Raw genomic sequence first — 17,021 nt, forward strand, 5'->3', positions numbered from 1 at the left:
GATCCAGACAAAAAAAATTTTGGCCCCAGTGACAATTGGAGTTTAAACATTTTTTGCTGTAATGGGACCAAGGATTATCAATAATGCTTCATTACAGACACCTTACAGCTGATCATTGCAATCTGGGACTATAGCAAAGCATTCAGAAAGCTTCACCAGAGGTCAGAGGGGTCCGTCTGTAACTATGGGTTGTCTGTAAGTCGGGTGTCCTTAAGTAGGGGACCGCCTGTATATATAGATATATATATCTATATATATATGAATTCTTCATTAAAAAAAGCTGTAATAATATATACCAGCCTTGTTGAGATTTGGTTCAATCACCAAACAGGTTAACCCAAGTGTGGTGCATCTAAAGCCTAAGTCATATCTCCAGTTGTGTTGTTTACATTATTTTTATGGTGCCTAAGCAGAGTTGGGATTGGATGAAGGAAAATACCTGCAACACTCTCATATCATAGCATATCATAGCACATAGAACTTACAGATCTTGTTTGAAATTGTTTAAGGATTCGAACTGAAATATATCGGTACATAATGATCTGCCTACCATTACATTATTTGTTCTGATTGGATTATTGTAGCGAAAGAAAAATATTGTAAGAAGCATCCAGTATTTCTATAATTACCAATATTCCTTCTGTCAGAAACACCAGATCCAAAAACCAATAACCTCACTGACCTGAATATAAGTCACTGGAATCCATCATGATCCATGAAGAACTATTTTTTAAAAAAGGTTCTCACTGGGCCTCAAATAGAAATGAGTGAAGTGATGTGTGACCAAAGCTGATTGACCAAAGTCGATTGATCCGTATCCATACTTATGTTACATATATGCATTACTATACTTTCCTAGCACATGCACCCTGTATAATAATGTACAAGCAATCAGTACAATCACATTTTTAGAAATAATTTCCCACAATGCACCAAGCCTGTGCCGGGTATAAAACTAAAAAAAACATCAACTAAATCAATACAAAAGAGTACAAAACATAAATCAGTAATGTATCACAACTAAAAACTAGTTATATAAGCCAAGTCATCTTACCACCTCCACTGTAAAGTAATTGCATGTTTTCAAACTCCAGAGACGTATACGTGGGGTCTAGTACATCACTATAGTTGGCCATCTCCATGTCCATTACTGAATTACTAGTCATCTTCATGGTGACTAAGGAACTAGAAGGCTCGGAGACGGCAAGTAATGCGATCTATTCTCTATTCCTCGTGAGCAGTAATAGGCAAATCTTAGAAATGAAATCTCTTCTGAAGGAGGAGCTGATGAAATGCTTCTGCGTGCTACTTTCTACCTTTACCTCCTTTTTTATGGTGGCTTGAGGTAATACTTGTGATAGTCTTGGAATGCTCAGTGGAATATTCTTATCAGAACTGTTGTCATGTTTTTCTCCCTTTTTTTTTGATGTAGGCAAACTTCGAGGATACCTTGTTAGTGACACATCTATATTAAGTCTAATAAACTTACCTATGCTTATCTTGGATTTATATTTCACATTGTAAAGAATGACCTGTGCACACAAAAGCTGGAGGATCCCTTATCACTTATCATTGTGTGAATTACAATTATGGTCAATGTCAAATAAACAACATGAAACAAATTGTTTTGAAAACTGTGAAAACGTCTATAATGAAATTATTGGAATCTCTAGATAAAAAGGGCTTAATTCATGATTCATTGTCTCATAAACAAAATCCGTCAATATGAATCCTATCTATTATTCATCATTTAAAGCAAACTTGTCCCGAGGAATGTAATTTTTAGCTTGTGGCAGGTGCCTATGCTAGGCTTTTGTCAAAATTCTGAATCATTTCATTTGTTTATAAAACATTATTTCACATTATATCTCTGAACTCTATATATCTCTGAGCTCATCATCCAATACCATCCTACATGTAATTTTCGTTAATCAGACCTTCAGCTTCACTCTATTACCATCTGCTCTTCCCACAACCGTATCCAGGATTTCTCCCCTGCATCTTTTCACACCAAAATGTGTTAGATTGTCTGAACTTTTCAAACCTTCAAATGTAATCTGAAAACCCAAGTGTTCGGGATTGCCTAAAACTGCTTTCTCCAACCACTGGTCTAAGGCCCAAGACGTGGCCATGGAACAGCTGGGTCCACGCCACAGCCGGTCTCAGTAAAAAAAGAAAAAGAAAAAAAAATTCACCTCTCCCGTTCCCCTGCAGCAGTCTTCTCTTCCTTTACTCCATTTCCATGTTAATGCGCTGCTCTATTGCCTGTGCACGTAATGATGTCATCACCTCATGTCTCATGACAATAGAGCCATGCACTAATGCAGAAGAGAAGTAAAGGAAGAGAAAACTGCTGCAGAGAAATGAGGAAGGGGAGTATTGGATTTTTTTCTTTGACAAAGTTCGTCTGGGAAAGGGGACATTGGAAGGAGAGAATGTGGAGGCAGCTAAAAGGGACATGGGAGGGGTATATTATGCAGGAAACTATGCATATTACATGAGATATATGGCCTTTAAGACATGCATTTAATAAAAACAACAATTCCATGTGTTTTGGGGTTTTAAATCTTTATTGATGCAGACTTTCTGTCACCAAATGCCAGGTATGTGTTCTGATTAGAGATGAGCGAGCACTAAAATGCTCGAGTGCTCGTTACTCGGGTCAAACTTTTCCCGATGCTCGAGTGCTCGTATCGAATAACGAACCTCATTGAAGTCAATGGGAGACTGAAGCATTTTTCACTGAAAGAACACTGAAGAACACTTTGCAGATGTTTGCAGATATTTTCACTGAAAGAACACATTGAAAGAACACAGTGAAGAACACATTGCAGATGTTCCTTACATCTGCTAACTTATCCGAAGACATGCGTGCCGAACGATGTTCTTCACACTAGTATGTGAAGAACAATATGTGTGAAGAACACATTGCAGATGTTTCCATACATCTGCAATGTGTTCTTCACACATATTGTTCTTCACATACTATTGTGAAGAACACAGTTCGGCACGCATGTCTTCGGATAAGTTAGCAGATGTACGGAACATCTGCAATGTGTTCTTCACTGTGTTCTTCACTGTGTTCTTCTTAAATGATCCTGTTTTCACTGTTTTCATTGTATTCTTCACTGTTCTTCACTGTGTTTCGTTAAGTAAATGCTTGATCTCGAGCCGGCGAGACACTCGTCCGAGCAGCGAGCCGTTTCGAGTGCACTAATACTTGAACGAGCATCAAGCTCGGACGAGTATACTCACTCATCTCTAGTTCTGATGTCTGTAAAATGGCTCTTTAGGATTATGGCAAAACTATACTCAAAGCCAGCCTGGCCTAACATTAATAATAGTGTTTGTTATATTAGGATTTGTAAATTCGTGTTGGGGAATGTGGTGGGAATATCTTCTCCTGAGGAGACCCCTGGAAGAAGATATGGCACATCTAGGAATATGTCCCCAAGTTCCCATCTTTGTACAAGTGTAGTCACATTCCTTTCACAGTACAAATGGGCGTTTATTGTATGTATATTGCTTTATAGCCTTTATATCCGACAACTGTCTTTTTATGTGTGCACTAGACTCTGTGTATTAAATTGTAAAACTTAATAAGTCCCTGTTTGTTGCCTTAAATCACCTAAGTTTCTAAAGAGGGAGCATTACCAGGATCCAATTTAAGTAATCGCATACATAATTTCGTAATTGTTAATCTGTAATTTAGGTTTTTAAATTGTTGAAGTACTTATGTAGACAAGCGCCTTATTTTTACCCTATTAATAATAATTATCAAACAAAATATAGGTGAAGGAAATGAGGAAATTAAACTAGCGCTAGGGCTAGAAAAGTAAAGTTTAGACTAAAGAAGCCACCTTGCATAGGTGGGTGGGGCTTTAATTCAAGGCTCTTTAGCATAAGTGCACTCCGTGATATAATCCACTATGATGGGTGTTAGGATCAGTGGATCCTCTGGACCACCGCGGGAGATGTAACTAGCCAACACCCGGAACCGGAGCCTAGCGGCACCTGGTTTTCACCAGAGCCCGCCGCAAAGCGGGTTGGACTTGCTGCGGCAGGATACCACTAGGTCGTTCCCAGGTGTGACTAGCCCACGGTGGCAGCCGAGGTCGAGGTACCTTAACGGATGACAAACTCGTAGTCGGGTCCAGGCACAGGGTCAGGGCAGGCGGCAAAGATGCAACGTCAGGTTCAAGTCCGGGGTCAGCAACAGGAGGTCCAGGCAGGAGGGAACGGGAACACAGGCACACAGCAACAGGGAGGAACACAGGTAACACGGCAACACAGGACTCAGGAACGGGAACACACAGGAATACACTGGAACGCAGGAATACAGGAATACGCAGGAACACAGCAATACTCGCTAGGAAGCTTTCTCTAAGGCTAAGAGGCACAAAGATCCGGCAGGGAATGATGGGAAACAAAGGGTTATATACAAAACAGGAAATGACCAATACTAATCACCTGTGCGCTGGCCCTTTAAATCTTGAGGCAGTGCCGCGCGCGCGCCCTAGGGAGCGGGGCCGCGCGCGAGACCCAGTCCGGACGGGAGCGGGAGCCAGGAGAGGTGAGTGCACCGGAGCAGCACTGGGGCAGCGGAGGGAGGCACGGGTGCACCCGCGATCCGCGATATGGATCGCGGGGGTGCCCGCAACGGAGGCACGGGTGCACCCCCGATCCGTGGTATGGATCGCGGGGGTGCCCGTGACAGTACCCCCCCCCTTCGGCCTCCCCCTCTTCTTCTTGGTCCCAAGAAACCTCTGGAGGAGAGTCCGATCAAAAATATTCTCTTCAGGCTCCCAGGATCTCTCCTCAGGCCCGAACCCCTTCCAATCTACAAGGAAGAACCGCTTACCCCTTACGAACTTCATGTCCAGAACCTCCTTGACTTCATATACATCAGGAGAATCAGCCTCAGGAGCCGGAGGAGGGGATTGCTGGGTGAAGCGGTTCAAGACGACTGGCTTCAGGAGGGATACATGAAAGGAGTTCGGGATGCGCATAGATGGAGGAAGGCGGAGCTTGTATGCCACTTGATTAATGCGCTTGATTACCTCAAAGGGGCCAAGGAACCGGGGCCCAAGTTTATAGCTGGGTATCTTAAGCCGGACGTATCTGGAGGATAGCCATACTTTGTCACCAGGAGAGAAGACAGGAGGAGCTCGACGTCTTTTATCAGCCTGGGTCTTGGTACGGTCTGAAGCTCGTAGAAGGGACTGGCGGGTCTGGTCCCAAACAGCCTTGAGATCCTGCACCAGATCCTCCACCGCAGGGACAACAGAGGGAGTAGACAGCGGGAGAGGTGGGCGAGGAATACGTCCATAGACCACGAAGAACGGAGCCGAACCAGTAGATCCCGAGTCCAGAGAATTGTAAGAGAACTCAGCCCAAGGTAGAAGGTCAGTCCAATTGTCTTGACGGGCTGAGACGAAGTGGCGCAAGTAGCAGCCCAAAGTCTGGTTCACCCTCTCTACTTGACCATTCGACTGAGGGTGGTAAGCAGAAGAAAAGTCAAGGATGACCTGCAGTTGGTTACATAAAGAACGCCAGAATTTAGAGACAAACTGGACTCCTCGATCGGACACAAGGTGAAGCGGAAGGCCATGCAGACGGAAGATATGTTTGAAGAACAAACTGGCAAGCTGTGGAGAAGACGGAAGACCTGGAAGGGGAACAAAATGGGACATTTTGGAAAACCGGTCCGTCACCACCCAGATGACAGTATTGCCCGAGGAGACAGGCAAATCAGTAACAAAGTCCATTGCCACGTGAGACCACGGGCGACTGGGTATCGGCAACGGGAGTAACAGTCCAGCCGGTTTGAGACGAGAGGCTTTATTGCGGGCACAGGAGGAGCAGGATCCCACAAACTCCCGAACATCTTTGACCAGGTCTGGCCACCAGTAATAGCGGGAGATGAGGGCCAAGGAGCGCTGCACCCCAGGGTGCCCAGCCAGACGAGAAGAATGTCCCCAAGACAGAATCCTCTTCCTGAGAGAAGGTCTAACATACGTCTTGCCAGGAGGCAGCTGCCGAAGGTCCACGGAGCTGCAACAACAAGCTGATCAGGAGAAATTATGTGCCGAGGAACTGGTTCATCTCCAACAACATCTGACGAACGGGACAGAGCATCAGCCTTGACATTCTTGTCTGCCGGACGAAAATGAATCAGCAAATCAAAGCGGGAGAAGAACAAAGACCACCGGGCTTGCCTGGGATTCAGGCGCTGGGCTGTCTGGAGGTACAGAAGATTCTTGTGGTCAGTGTACACACAAACAGGATGGAGAGCTACCTCCAGAAGATATCGCCATTCTTCAAGAGCAAGTTTGATGGCTAATAGTTCTCTGTCTCCAATGGAATAATTTCTCTCAGCTGGAGAAAAAGTCTTGGAAAAGAAACCACAAGTCAAAGTTCGGCCCTTGGGCCCTTTCTGAGTGAGCACCGCTCCAGCTCCTATGGAGGATGCGTCCACCTCCAGAAGAAAGGGTTTGTCCGTATCTGGCCTAGAGAGTACGGGAGCCGAGGAGAAAGCAGACTTTAACTTGGAGAAGGCCATTTCAGCAGCTGGAGACCAGGCACGTGGATTGGCACCCTTCTTGGTGAGCGCCACGATGGGGGATACCAGAGTGGAGAAATGGGGAATAAACTGACGGTAATAGTTCGCAAACCCCAGGAACCTCTGTATGGCTCGGAGACCCTCTGGACGTGGCCACTGAAGAACTGCAGACAGCTTTGCGGGGTCCATCTGGAGGCCTCTGTTGGAAATTATGTAACCAAGGAAGGGAAGGCAGTGCTGGTGAAACAGGCAGTTTTCTAACTTGGCATAGAGGTGATTGGCACGAAGTCGACCTAGAACTTGTCGTACGTGTGCCTGGTGGGACTCAAGGTCTGGAGAGTACACCAAGATGTCATCGAGGTAGACCACGACACAAGTATAAAGAAGGTCCCGAAAAATGTCGTTCACAAACTCCTGAAAAACAGCAGGGGCATTACACAGTCCAAAGGGCATCACTAGGTACTCAAAGTGCCCGTCACGGGTGTTAAACGCCGTCTTCCACTCATCACCTTTGCGGATCCGGATGAGATTGTAAGCACCACGGAGGTCCAGCTTGGAGAACACCTTGGAACCACGTAGGCGATCAAAGAGTTCAGCAATCAACGGCAGGGGGTAACGGTTTTTTACCGTGATCTTATTCAGCCCACGATAGTCTATACAGGGACGTAGGGAGCCGTCCTTCTTGGTAACGAAGAAAAAACCTGCGCCAGCCGGAGAGGAGGACTTGCGTATAAAACCCCTCTGCAGATTCTCCTTGATGTAGTCGGACATGGCTAGAGACTCAGGTACAGAAAGAGGGTAGACACGACCTCTGGGAGGAGTGGCGCCAGGAAGAAGATCCACAGGGCAATCATAGGGACGATGTGGTGGTAGAATCTCCGCCTGCTTCTTGGAGAAAACGTCCGAAAAGTCCCGATAACAAGCTGGCAGACCCTCCAGAGACTTGGGAGCCAGAGTCGAAGTCCTCACAGGTAGCGGACGGGGAATCTGCATACAACGTGAAGCACAGTTCGGACCCCAACGGAGGATATGCCCGGAGGACCAGTCCAGTACAGGGGCATGAAGCTGCAACCAGGGGAGACCCAGCAGTAGAGCAGATGTGCTTTGGGGCAGCACAAAAAACGAAAGTCTCTCTTGATGTAGGGCACCAACTTGCAGAAGCAGGGGCTCCGTGCGAAACCAGATGGGTACGGAGAGAATCTGACCATTGACCGAGGCAATAGACAATGGCTTCTCGAGACGAACCACCGGGAAGTGATGCCGAGAGACCAAGGCTGCATCCACGAAGTTCGCTGTAGAGCCCGAGTCCAGGAAGGCAGTAACCTGGATCTGGGTACCGGTGCCAACGCTGAGGAGCACGGGAAGAGTGAGACGTGGAGAAGCTGTATTTACACCTAGGGACGCTTCTCCCAAGAGGCCTAGGTGCTGGCGTTTCCCGGACGTTGAGGACGGACAGGGCAGGAACCGATGAAATGCTCAGGGCTGGCACAGTACAGACAGAGGTTCTCCTGTCGGCGTCTTGAACGCTCTCGTAGAGTGAGCCGGGTTCGGTCAACCTGCATGGGTTCCTCAGCAGAAGATTCAGGCGGACCCTGGAGCGGCCTTTGGAAGACTGGCGCCAGGCGAGGAATGCGTCTAACACGGCCTTGGGGATACTCGGAGCGTAGTTCCTCAGCTCGCTCCTTAAACCGAACATCAATTCGAGTGGCCAAGGTGATGAGGTCACTCAGAGTAGATGGAAGATCCCGAGCTGCCAGTGCGTCCTTGACCTGCGCAGAGAGCCCTTTCTTAAATGTAGCGATGAGGGCTGCATCGTTCCACGCAAGTTCAGAAGCCAGGGTGCGGAATTGAACTGCGTACTCTCCCACCGATGAGTTGCCCTGACGCAAGTTCAACAATGCAGACTCCGCAGAGGAGGCTCGTGCTGGTTCCTCGAAGACTGACCGGAACTCTGACAGAAACTCAGTGAGGTTAGACACAACCGGGTCATCTCTGTCCCAAAGCGGAGTAGCCCAGGCCAGGGCTTTCCCGGAAAGAAGGCTGAGGACAAATGCCACCTTGGACCGCTCTGTGGCAAATTGCGACGGCATCAGTTCTATGTGCAAGGAGCACTGGGTTATGAAGCCCCTGCACATCTTTGGATCTCCATCATACTTGCCGGGCAAAGAGAGGCGTAGCCTGGGTTCAGCAGCAGGAAGATAAGCCGGGGCAGCAGGGGTCGCAGCGGCCGCTTCAGGAGACTGTTGCTGATGTTGGGTAGCAAGTAGTTGTTGGAGCATGGCGGTGACTTGCTCTAGCTGATTCCGCTGTGCTGCAATCTGCCGGGACTGGTGGATCACGATGGTGGCGAGATCAGGCTGACTGGGAGAAGGAGCCTCGGCGGGATCCATGGCCGGATCTTACTGTTAGGATCAGTGGATCCTCTGGACCACCGCGGGAGATGTAACTAGCCAACACCCGGAACCGGAGCCTAGCGGCACCTGGTTTTCACCAGAGCCCGCCGCAAAGCGGGTTGGACTTGCTGCGGCAGGATACCACTAGGTCGTTCCCAGGTGTGACTAGCCCACGGTGGCAGCCGAGGTCGAGGTACCTTAACGGATGACAAACTCGTAGTCGGGTCCAGGCACAGGGTCAGGGCAGGCGGCAAAGATGCAACGTCAGGTTCAAGTCCGGGGTCAGCAACAGGAGGTCCAGGCAGGAGGGAACGGGAACACAGGCACACAGCAACAGGGAGGAACACAGGTAACACGGCAACACAGGACTCAGGAACGGGAACACACAGGAATACACTGGAACGCAGGAATACAGGAATACGCAGGAACACAGCAATACTCGCTAGGAAGCTTTCTCTAAGGCTAAGAGGCACAAAGATCCGGCAGGGAATGATGGGAAACAAAGGGTTATATACAAAACAGGAAATGACCAATACTAATCACCTGTGCGCTGGCCCTTTAAATCTTGAGGCAGTGCCGCGCGCGCGCCCTAGGGAGCGGGGCCGCGCGCGAGACCCAGTCCGGACGGGAGCGGGAGCCAGGAGAGGTGAGTGCACCGGAGCAGCACTGGGGCAGCGGAGGGAGGCACGGGTGCACCCGCGATCCGCGATATGGATCGCGGGGGTGCCCGCAACGGAGGCACGGGTGCACCCCCGATCCGTGGTATGGATCGCGGGGGTGCCCGTGACAATGGGTTTGTCACAAGCAGGCAGTGTTTCTTTTTTATTCTTTTGTTTTTAAGCCATCCTGTATGCCACTAGAATATTGTAATTTAAATGTATTGCATATCTAAGTTACATTGTAGAACAAAAATATGTTTATTTTGTTATAACCTGGAGATTGAAAGAAATGTTAGTGTAAACAGACAATAGGACACATAAATAGTAGAGTTGAGCAGAACCGAACCACATAGTTTTGGTTCATAGTGAACTTTGCGGTTTCAAGTTCTCTGCCTAACCCCACACTTCAGAAGAAGTTTGGAGCCGGGTTCATCTCAACTTCCTCCCAATAACCTGCCGGCAGTGCTTGGCGGCGCCATTTTGGTAAGGAATGTTGCTCGCCAGCACTGATCGCGGGTGTTACCGGACACTTGCAGGATTTTCAGGTTCACTGTTTACTAATCACTAAAGTAATTAAGATTAATAGTAATTAGCAGTAATGTAGCATGCTTCCACTTTCCTATAGTTCTAGCTATGTGTTGTATCAATTTTTTCCTAACTATGTAAAAGTACTATAAATAAGTTAACTTTGTAGTAAAGCAAATCACGTATATCATAAAGATAGTTCTTTGTTCAAACATGCCTACTTATACTTAATAAAATGAACAGCCTTATCAGCCTTTACAGATAACACATTGGGCTTGTCTATCTTATCTGTAGGACTATTAAACTTGTACTATTCTTTATTAGATCTAATCATGTCCAGAAATCAAGCAAAATACAAGCCAATGCCATACTAATAAAATCAAGGTTACAAGGCAGTCTTCACAGAATTCAATCTTCTTCTTTCTAAATAGTTTTTAATTGGAAACCACAATGAAGGTTGGAATATCCCAAAGTGATAATTTATTAGAAATATTCCAAAAGCATTTTAAAGAGTTTGATCCTACAGATGTCTCATAAACGTCAATAAAATTGAGTCTTTATACATGCACCTTTTTGATAGCGAATCACCTGTTTCCCAATTTTTTCAGTTTTTACAAAATGTTTCTTTCCATCATTAACTTGAACCTGATAACACACAGGTCTGTGGTGCTCAGGGAGACACTTGTGCTCTTTCAAGTATCGGTGAGCAATCCACATAGTCTATATACCCTCAAATAAACAATAAGTATCAGATCTGGTTGCCTCTATCCTTTCATACATCATAAGAAGATTAATTGTGTTTCTATTCTGATGTAATAGATAGGACAGGTATCTTCCATTTGGTGGATATATATACAATATTCTAGTAGCAAGTGCAATAAACTGGATCAAGCAATGTTCTTTAGTTCATATCCTCTAACAGTCTAAGGAAGGTCTCTGTTGGAGCAACCTGTTGGCTTTCCTTCACCAGGGTTGTGCAGCAATGTCTCCAGTGCACTAGGGAGAACTGGCGGCCAAGATCAGCCTCCCATTGTTATATGTGTGAGTTAATGTATATAGAGTATAGCCTTGAGATAGTTCCTCGGACAGACTATTTCCCAAACTGTGGTGGTGCCTGATTGAATGGTTTGGACAAAATGTAACAGTTGTCTAAGGTAAATATGTTCAGAGGTGGGTACCTCAAATTTAGCGACAACCTCTGCAAAGTTCATGGGCTTACCCCCTGACATCAAATGCCTCAGGCAAAATACACCTTTCACTAACCATCAGTTAAAGGCCCCTGGGTCTTGGCCTGGGATGAAAGCTGGGTTATGAAATAGATGGTGGAGTACAAATTTGTTTCAGATTTTTTCATCATTGTCTTCCATAAACCTTTTTATTTTTCTGTTATTTTTTCTGCATAAGGTCTTGTTTTTGTGGAATGAAATATAGTTTGTAATAGCACAATTCTGGGTTTTATATTTCTTAGATTTAAAAAAGAACTGAAACATAAAAAAACATAAAACCTTTTTCCTCTGGGTGAGTTCATACACAGCGATACCATATGTATAGCTTTTTATTATCTTCCCATACACAATGAAGTGCTTTGTTAATGTGAGTGCTTTTGCATTGTTTTTCCTTGGATTGGTCACTTCTGTGGGGTGTTAATGGGTGACAGAGGGAGCCCACTTCAACACCCCATTCCATTTTTTACCAAAGTGACATAGTTAATACAGGCAGCCATGGGGTGCTTCAGGGGACCACCCATTGCCATGTGACATCATCAATACTCTTAAATCGATTCTTCAGGTGCCAATGGGTGACAGAGGGAACCCACTTAGACACAGTAGTCCATGTTTGACTACAGTGTATAAGAAGTTAAGCACCCTGGGTTAGAGCTTCTAATGTGCCATTAACTATCCTAGATTACCTAGTGAAGGAACAACTTTACAGTGAAGACTGTCTAGAACTGGATAACACAGCACAACTGTGAAATCTAAGTATTTATCCATTCCGACAACAGCTCCTGTGTTTGAAGCCTTAAATTTATATAGACAATTTTCTGAGACATGAACACTAGGATTGGTTCGTAACCCAAGTGTTCCTCAGAGCAGTATTGTGCTTTTAACACTAGTATTGATATTATTGTGCAACCCTAGTCCTCCCTCCCATGCACTGTGGAGTTTAGAGCAATCTACATTCAAGTATAGGGGGTTCTGTGACTCCGGGCCCCCTTTTTTTCTGGGCCCCTGACTACAGTCACATTAAACCTCCCCTGAGGGCAGCCCTGCTCCATAGTAACATATTACACACAAATTCTGTGAAGCTGAATCTTGCAGTTAGTCTCATTTATACTTCATTTGATATGTCCACTAGGGAGGCCATTCTCAGAGATTATATTCTAAGGAGCAGTGCATTTGTTTTATCTTTTTTTTAAATGTTTTAATCTCCTCCCTGCTAAGTTCCCTGCACATACTGCCAATTTTATCAAGTTTTATGAGGTAAGACAGAGGATCAACGTTAAATAGACTATAGGAAATGGGATACAGTCATTTCACAATGTTTAAAAGTGAGGGCATAGCGGGATTGTAGGATGTAGGAAGCATAAGGGGTCATATTATATAGTTGTCTGGGACGCAGGTCTATTAGTATCAAATATACTGTTGAAAGGCATATAAATGCTTGGAGGCCATGAGAGCTTTACGTAATGCCCTAAATATATAAAGAAACTAATGTTGCTTTAACCCTTTACTGCTGATGCCCTTTTCCATTCAGCTATTTATTTCTTTACTCGCCTTCTTTCAAAAGCCAAAACTTTTTTATTTTTCCATTTACAAAGATGTCTTAGGGCTTATTTTTTGCATAACAACTGCTATACTGTTTAAATAGGTTTTATTATGTTTTAATACTTTTAAAAAATGTAAATCTTTTGTACAGAGATTTAATTATTTCGCCATATTCTGAAGCCAATGGCCCAAATATATCAAAAGTGAGAAAAATTGTCTCAGTGCAGTTTGCCTCACAAATGTGCAGGGTGCACTAGATTATTGAATACTGGCGCCTGGTCTTCAATTATCTGGTACACCCTGCACTGCTTAGGGCGTGTGCATCTTTTTTTTTATGTGTCTTTAATACACAGCTTGCATCACAAAAATGGTGCAAACACTTTTTAAATACACGTGCAAGCTTATTAGACACTCTTTCCAGTGCAAAGTCAGAATGAAAACTGGCACAGCCAATAACTTGGCCAATAACTCTCTCATACTTTGGTGTAAGGACCTGTGTAAGGTGCACATTTTTGGGGGTGAATCTGACTATTTCATTTCTACCATTTTGGGGACTATACAGTCAGTCCCAGATTTACATACAAGAAAAGCTCTATAGGTTTGTTTCTAAGTGGAACTTGTATGTAAGTCGGAACAGGCTCCAAATTTCTTTTTGTACTTCTTGTAATTTCTTGGATTTAGAAAATTTTTCGTTGTCATGGGTCCAAGGATTAACAATGAAGATTCATTGCAGACACCTTTGTTAACCCCTGTAGTTGACCATTGCAGCCTGGGGCAGTAAATTACCAACATCCAAAGCTTCACCAGAGCTAACAGTGGGAAGGGAGGTCCATCTGTAACTAGGAGTCATGTTCTTAAGTCGCAGAACACATGTATAGGTTTAGGATCACTTCTTCTCTCACGTCCCCACAGTCAATACCAATCATATCCGAAAACAGTTTTTATCTGATTCCTGGCTTTTTTCCTTTCAAACAATAACTTTTATAAAACTTTACCTGGCAATGTAGTGGAGGAAGGTGGGAGGGTTTTTTAATTCAAATTCAAGGAGGACGAGCTGTTTGTGTAAGGGGGGGAATTACTTTGAGCAAGGATGACCACGCCCAAGGGCCGTACAGGCAGGGAGCCAGGTAAAGTTTTATAAAAGTTATTGTTTGAAAGAAAAAAGCCAGGAATCAGAAAAAAATTTTTTTTGGATATGTTTGGTATTGACTGTGGGGACGTGGGAAAAACTGAAAACAGTGTTCTGGTGACAGGTTCCCTTTAAGTAAAAAGTTCCTATCTCATTATGTTCATCTCAATATATATTTCTAACTTAGACTACTGTATATTACATTTTATTTTTCCAGTTTTGCTTTTCCACACAAAAATAATCAGGTATTTAGTACTTATTTGCTGACATTTGTACAGCTTTGTGGCTAATTATGATGTACTATAAAATCTGGATTAAATCAGCCACAAACTCTTCCAGCTTCCATGTGACACTAATTAAACAGATGAGTAGGCGAGCCTGGTATTCCTGCTCATTCCCTTCTCTAACCAGATATGTATTGATTATTTAATCAGTAGTACTACATTAACAACATTATGTTAAAATATAACCAGCCAACAAATTATCACTAGATATCAGTCCTTTACTAGGACATTACCTTAAAATCATGTACAGCCTGTGTGGATGCTGGAGGCATCTATTAAACAATTGGTGTCTCATTGCACAGTAATGACATCATTTCCAACCATGTAAAATTAACGAGTTGTGTTCCATTATGATAAATACCTTAATTTATAGAGCGCACACAAAGCTAGCCAAATCAGCTCCTGTCCCCATTGGGCTCACAATCTTATCAACCTACCAGTATGTTTTTGAGTGTGGGAGGAAAGCAGAAGAACCCCACCCAAACACGGAGAGAACATACAAACTCTTTGCAGATGTTGACCTGGGTGGGACTTGAACCCAGGACCCCAGTGCTGCAAAGCTGTAGTGCTAACCACTGAGCCACTGTGCTGCCCTATTTGGCCCAGTGGTTAGTCAGAACCAGCAATTGTAGGGTATCTGTTTCCCCCTAAGGGAGGATGTGACCACACTGCCACCACCACAACCATCAACAAGCCTGTTCACACCATCCCAGGAAGCGTTAAACTTTCCAGCTCCATATAATAGAGAAAAAGAGGAATGCTAGCCCATATAACCCAAAAGCTGTTGTCCTGACAGGGAACATTGCAAAATTGCTGGCTTTGAAAAGCTACCATTCTAGCTTTAAAAATATTATGGCAGCACGGTGTCTTAGTGGTTAGCATTACAGCCTTGCAGCGCTGGGGACCTGTGTCAATATCTGTAAAGAGTTTGTATGTTCTCTCCGTGTTTGCATGGGTTTCCTCCCACACTCCAAAACATACTGGTAGATTGATTAGATTGTGAGCCCCATGGGGACAGGGACCGATTTGGCAAGCTCTGTGTAGTGCTGCTTAATCTGTGTGCACTATATAAATAAAGAATTATTATTATTATTAATATTATTATGGCAGACAAGTAAGCAAGTATATCTCCTTCACTGCCCACTGGGTCTATGTAGTTCTGTCTGGGCCTGATGCAAGAATTGCTGTGGCACATATACTTCCACCATCAAGGATTGGTGGACATCACTAGAGATGAGCGAGTATACTCGTCCGAGTATACTGCTCGGTCGAGTATTAGCATACTCGGACCGGCTCGTTACTCGGACGAGTATCTCGCCGGCTCGAGATCGAGCAGTAAATTAATAAAATAAATTGAATAAAAGTATTTTTATTGTAAAAAAAAAATATTACACATGTTTGCAGATGTTTTACTTGTAAGAACACATTGAAATAACACTATTCTTCACTTTCCAGGTGTTCGCGCGTGTCTCCCGCTAAGTTAGGAGATGTGCACGAACATCTGGAATGTGAAGAATAGTGTTCTTTCAATGTGTTCTGCACTTAAATGGTCCTGTGTTCACTGTTTTTAATGTTTTAATTCTATTCTTCACTTTGCAGCTGTGCGCGCGTATCTCCGAACCTATCGGGAGACACGCGCGAACACCTGCAAAGTGAAGAATAGTGTTATTTCAATGTGTTCTTACAAGTAAAACATCTGCAAACATCTGGATTTTTTTTTTTGCACTGTTCTTTTACTGTTCAGTTTTAATAAAAAAATGCTCGGGTCTCCCTTTGACTTCAATGGGGCTCGTTATTCGAGACGAGCACTCGAGCATCTGGAAAAGTTCGTCTCGCATAACGAGCACCCGAGCATTTTAGTGCTCGCTCATCTCTAGACATCACCTTTTGCCTCAAATTGCCTCCTTCTCTCCCGCCTCTCCCGCCTCTCACTGGGCCATCGTCACCCGATTCAGAACAGCTACAGGGAAACAGCAGCAGACCATGCTGAAACTCATCTGTCTTGGCGAAAGACCGCACACTACCCAAAGTAGGTGAAAGCCACGTATGTAATGTACTGATGTAACTGCTTATTCAAGGATACTTCTATCTTTCTACAGCTCGGATGCTAACACCTAAAAGCGCCAATCCCAGACTAGTATCATCATAAATAAGGCTAGAAAAAGACATCAGTCCATATAGTGTATAAAAGTATCAAAAGTAGGGAAAAATTGCCGACCCCTAATACCGTGCTCACCAGAAAGGCATCCATGACCCTCATGAACATGTACAAAATATCTGCCATTACAACATCTAGTAGCAGAGAGTTCCACAGTCTCACTGCTCTCACAGTAAAGAATCACTGTCTATGGTGATGGTAAAACTGCTTCTCCTCTAGGTGTAGAGGATGCCCCTGTCTATGGTGATGGTAAAACTGCTTCTCCTCTAGGTGTAGAGGATGTCCCCTGTCTATGGTGATAGTGGAACCACTTTTCGTCTAGTTGTAGAGGATATCCCCTGTCTATGGTGATAGTAGAACTACTTCTCCTCTAGGTGTAGAGGATGCCCCCTGTCTATAGTGATGGTAGACCCACCTCTCCTCTAGGCGTAGAGGATGGCCCCTTGTCCTAGTCACAGGCCTTGGTATAAAAAGACGTTTAGATAGATCCTTGTATTGACTGTTCAAGTATTTGTACGCATTGTAATGAGGTCTCCTCTCAGCTAT

General features: G+C 44.6%; 1 protein-coding gene across 5 annotated transcripts in view; it reads right to left on the bottom strand.

Moving 5' to 3' along the window:
• Positions 1-17,021, bottom strand: part of HNF4G (hepatocyte nuclear factor 4 gamma) — a 71,218-nt gene that overhangs the window by 21,395 nt on the left and 32,802 nt on the right. The window contains exon 1 of one of the 5 annotated variants that reach the window (XM_072151686.1): positions 1,058-1,261. The exons of 3 other annotated variants lie outside the window; for them this stretch is intronic. In XM_072151686.1, coding sequence (XP_072007787.1) covers positions 1,058-1,172 — 115 coding nt within the window. In that variant the 5' untranslated portion in view covers positions 1,173-1,261. Of the gene's footprint in view, positions 1-1,054; positions 1,262-17,021 lie in introns of those variants that run through there. One more of the 5 variants, XM_072151685.1, reaches the window with a different exon arrangement.

This window comes from Engystomops pustulosus, chromosome 5 (assembly GCF_040894005.1).
Source record: "Engystomops pustulosus chromosome 5, aEngPut4.maternal, whole genome shotgun sequence".
Taxonomy (NCBI): domain Eukaryota; kingdom Metazoa; phylum Chordata; class Amphibia; order Anura; family Leptodactylidae; genus Engystomops; species Engystomops pustulosus.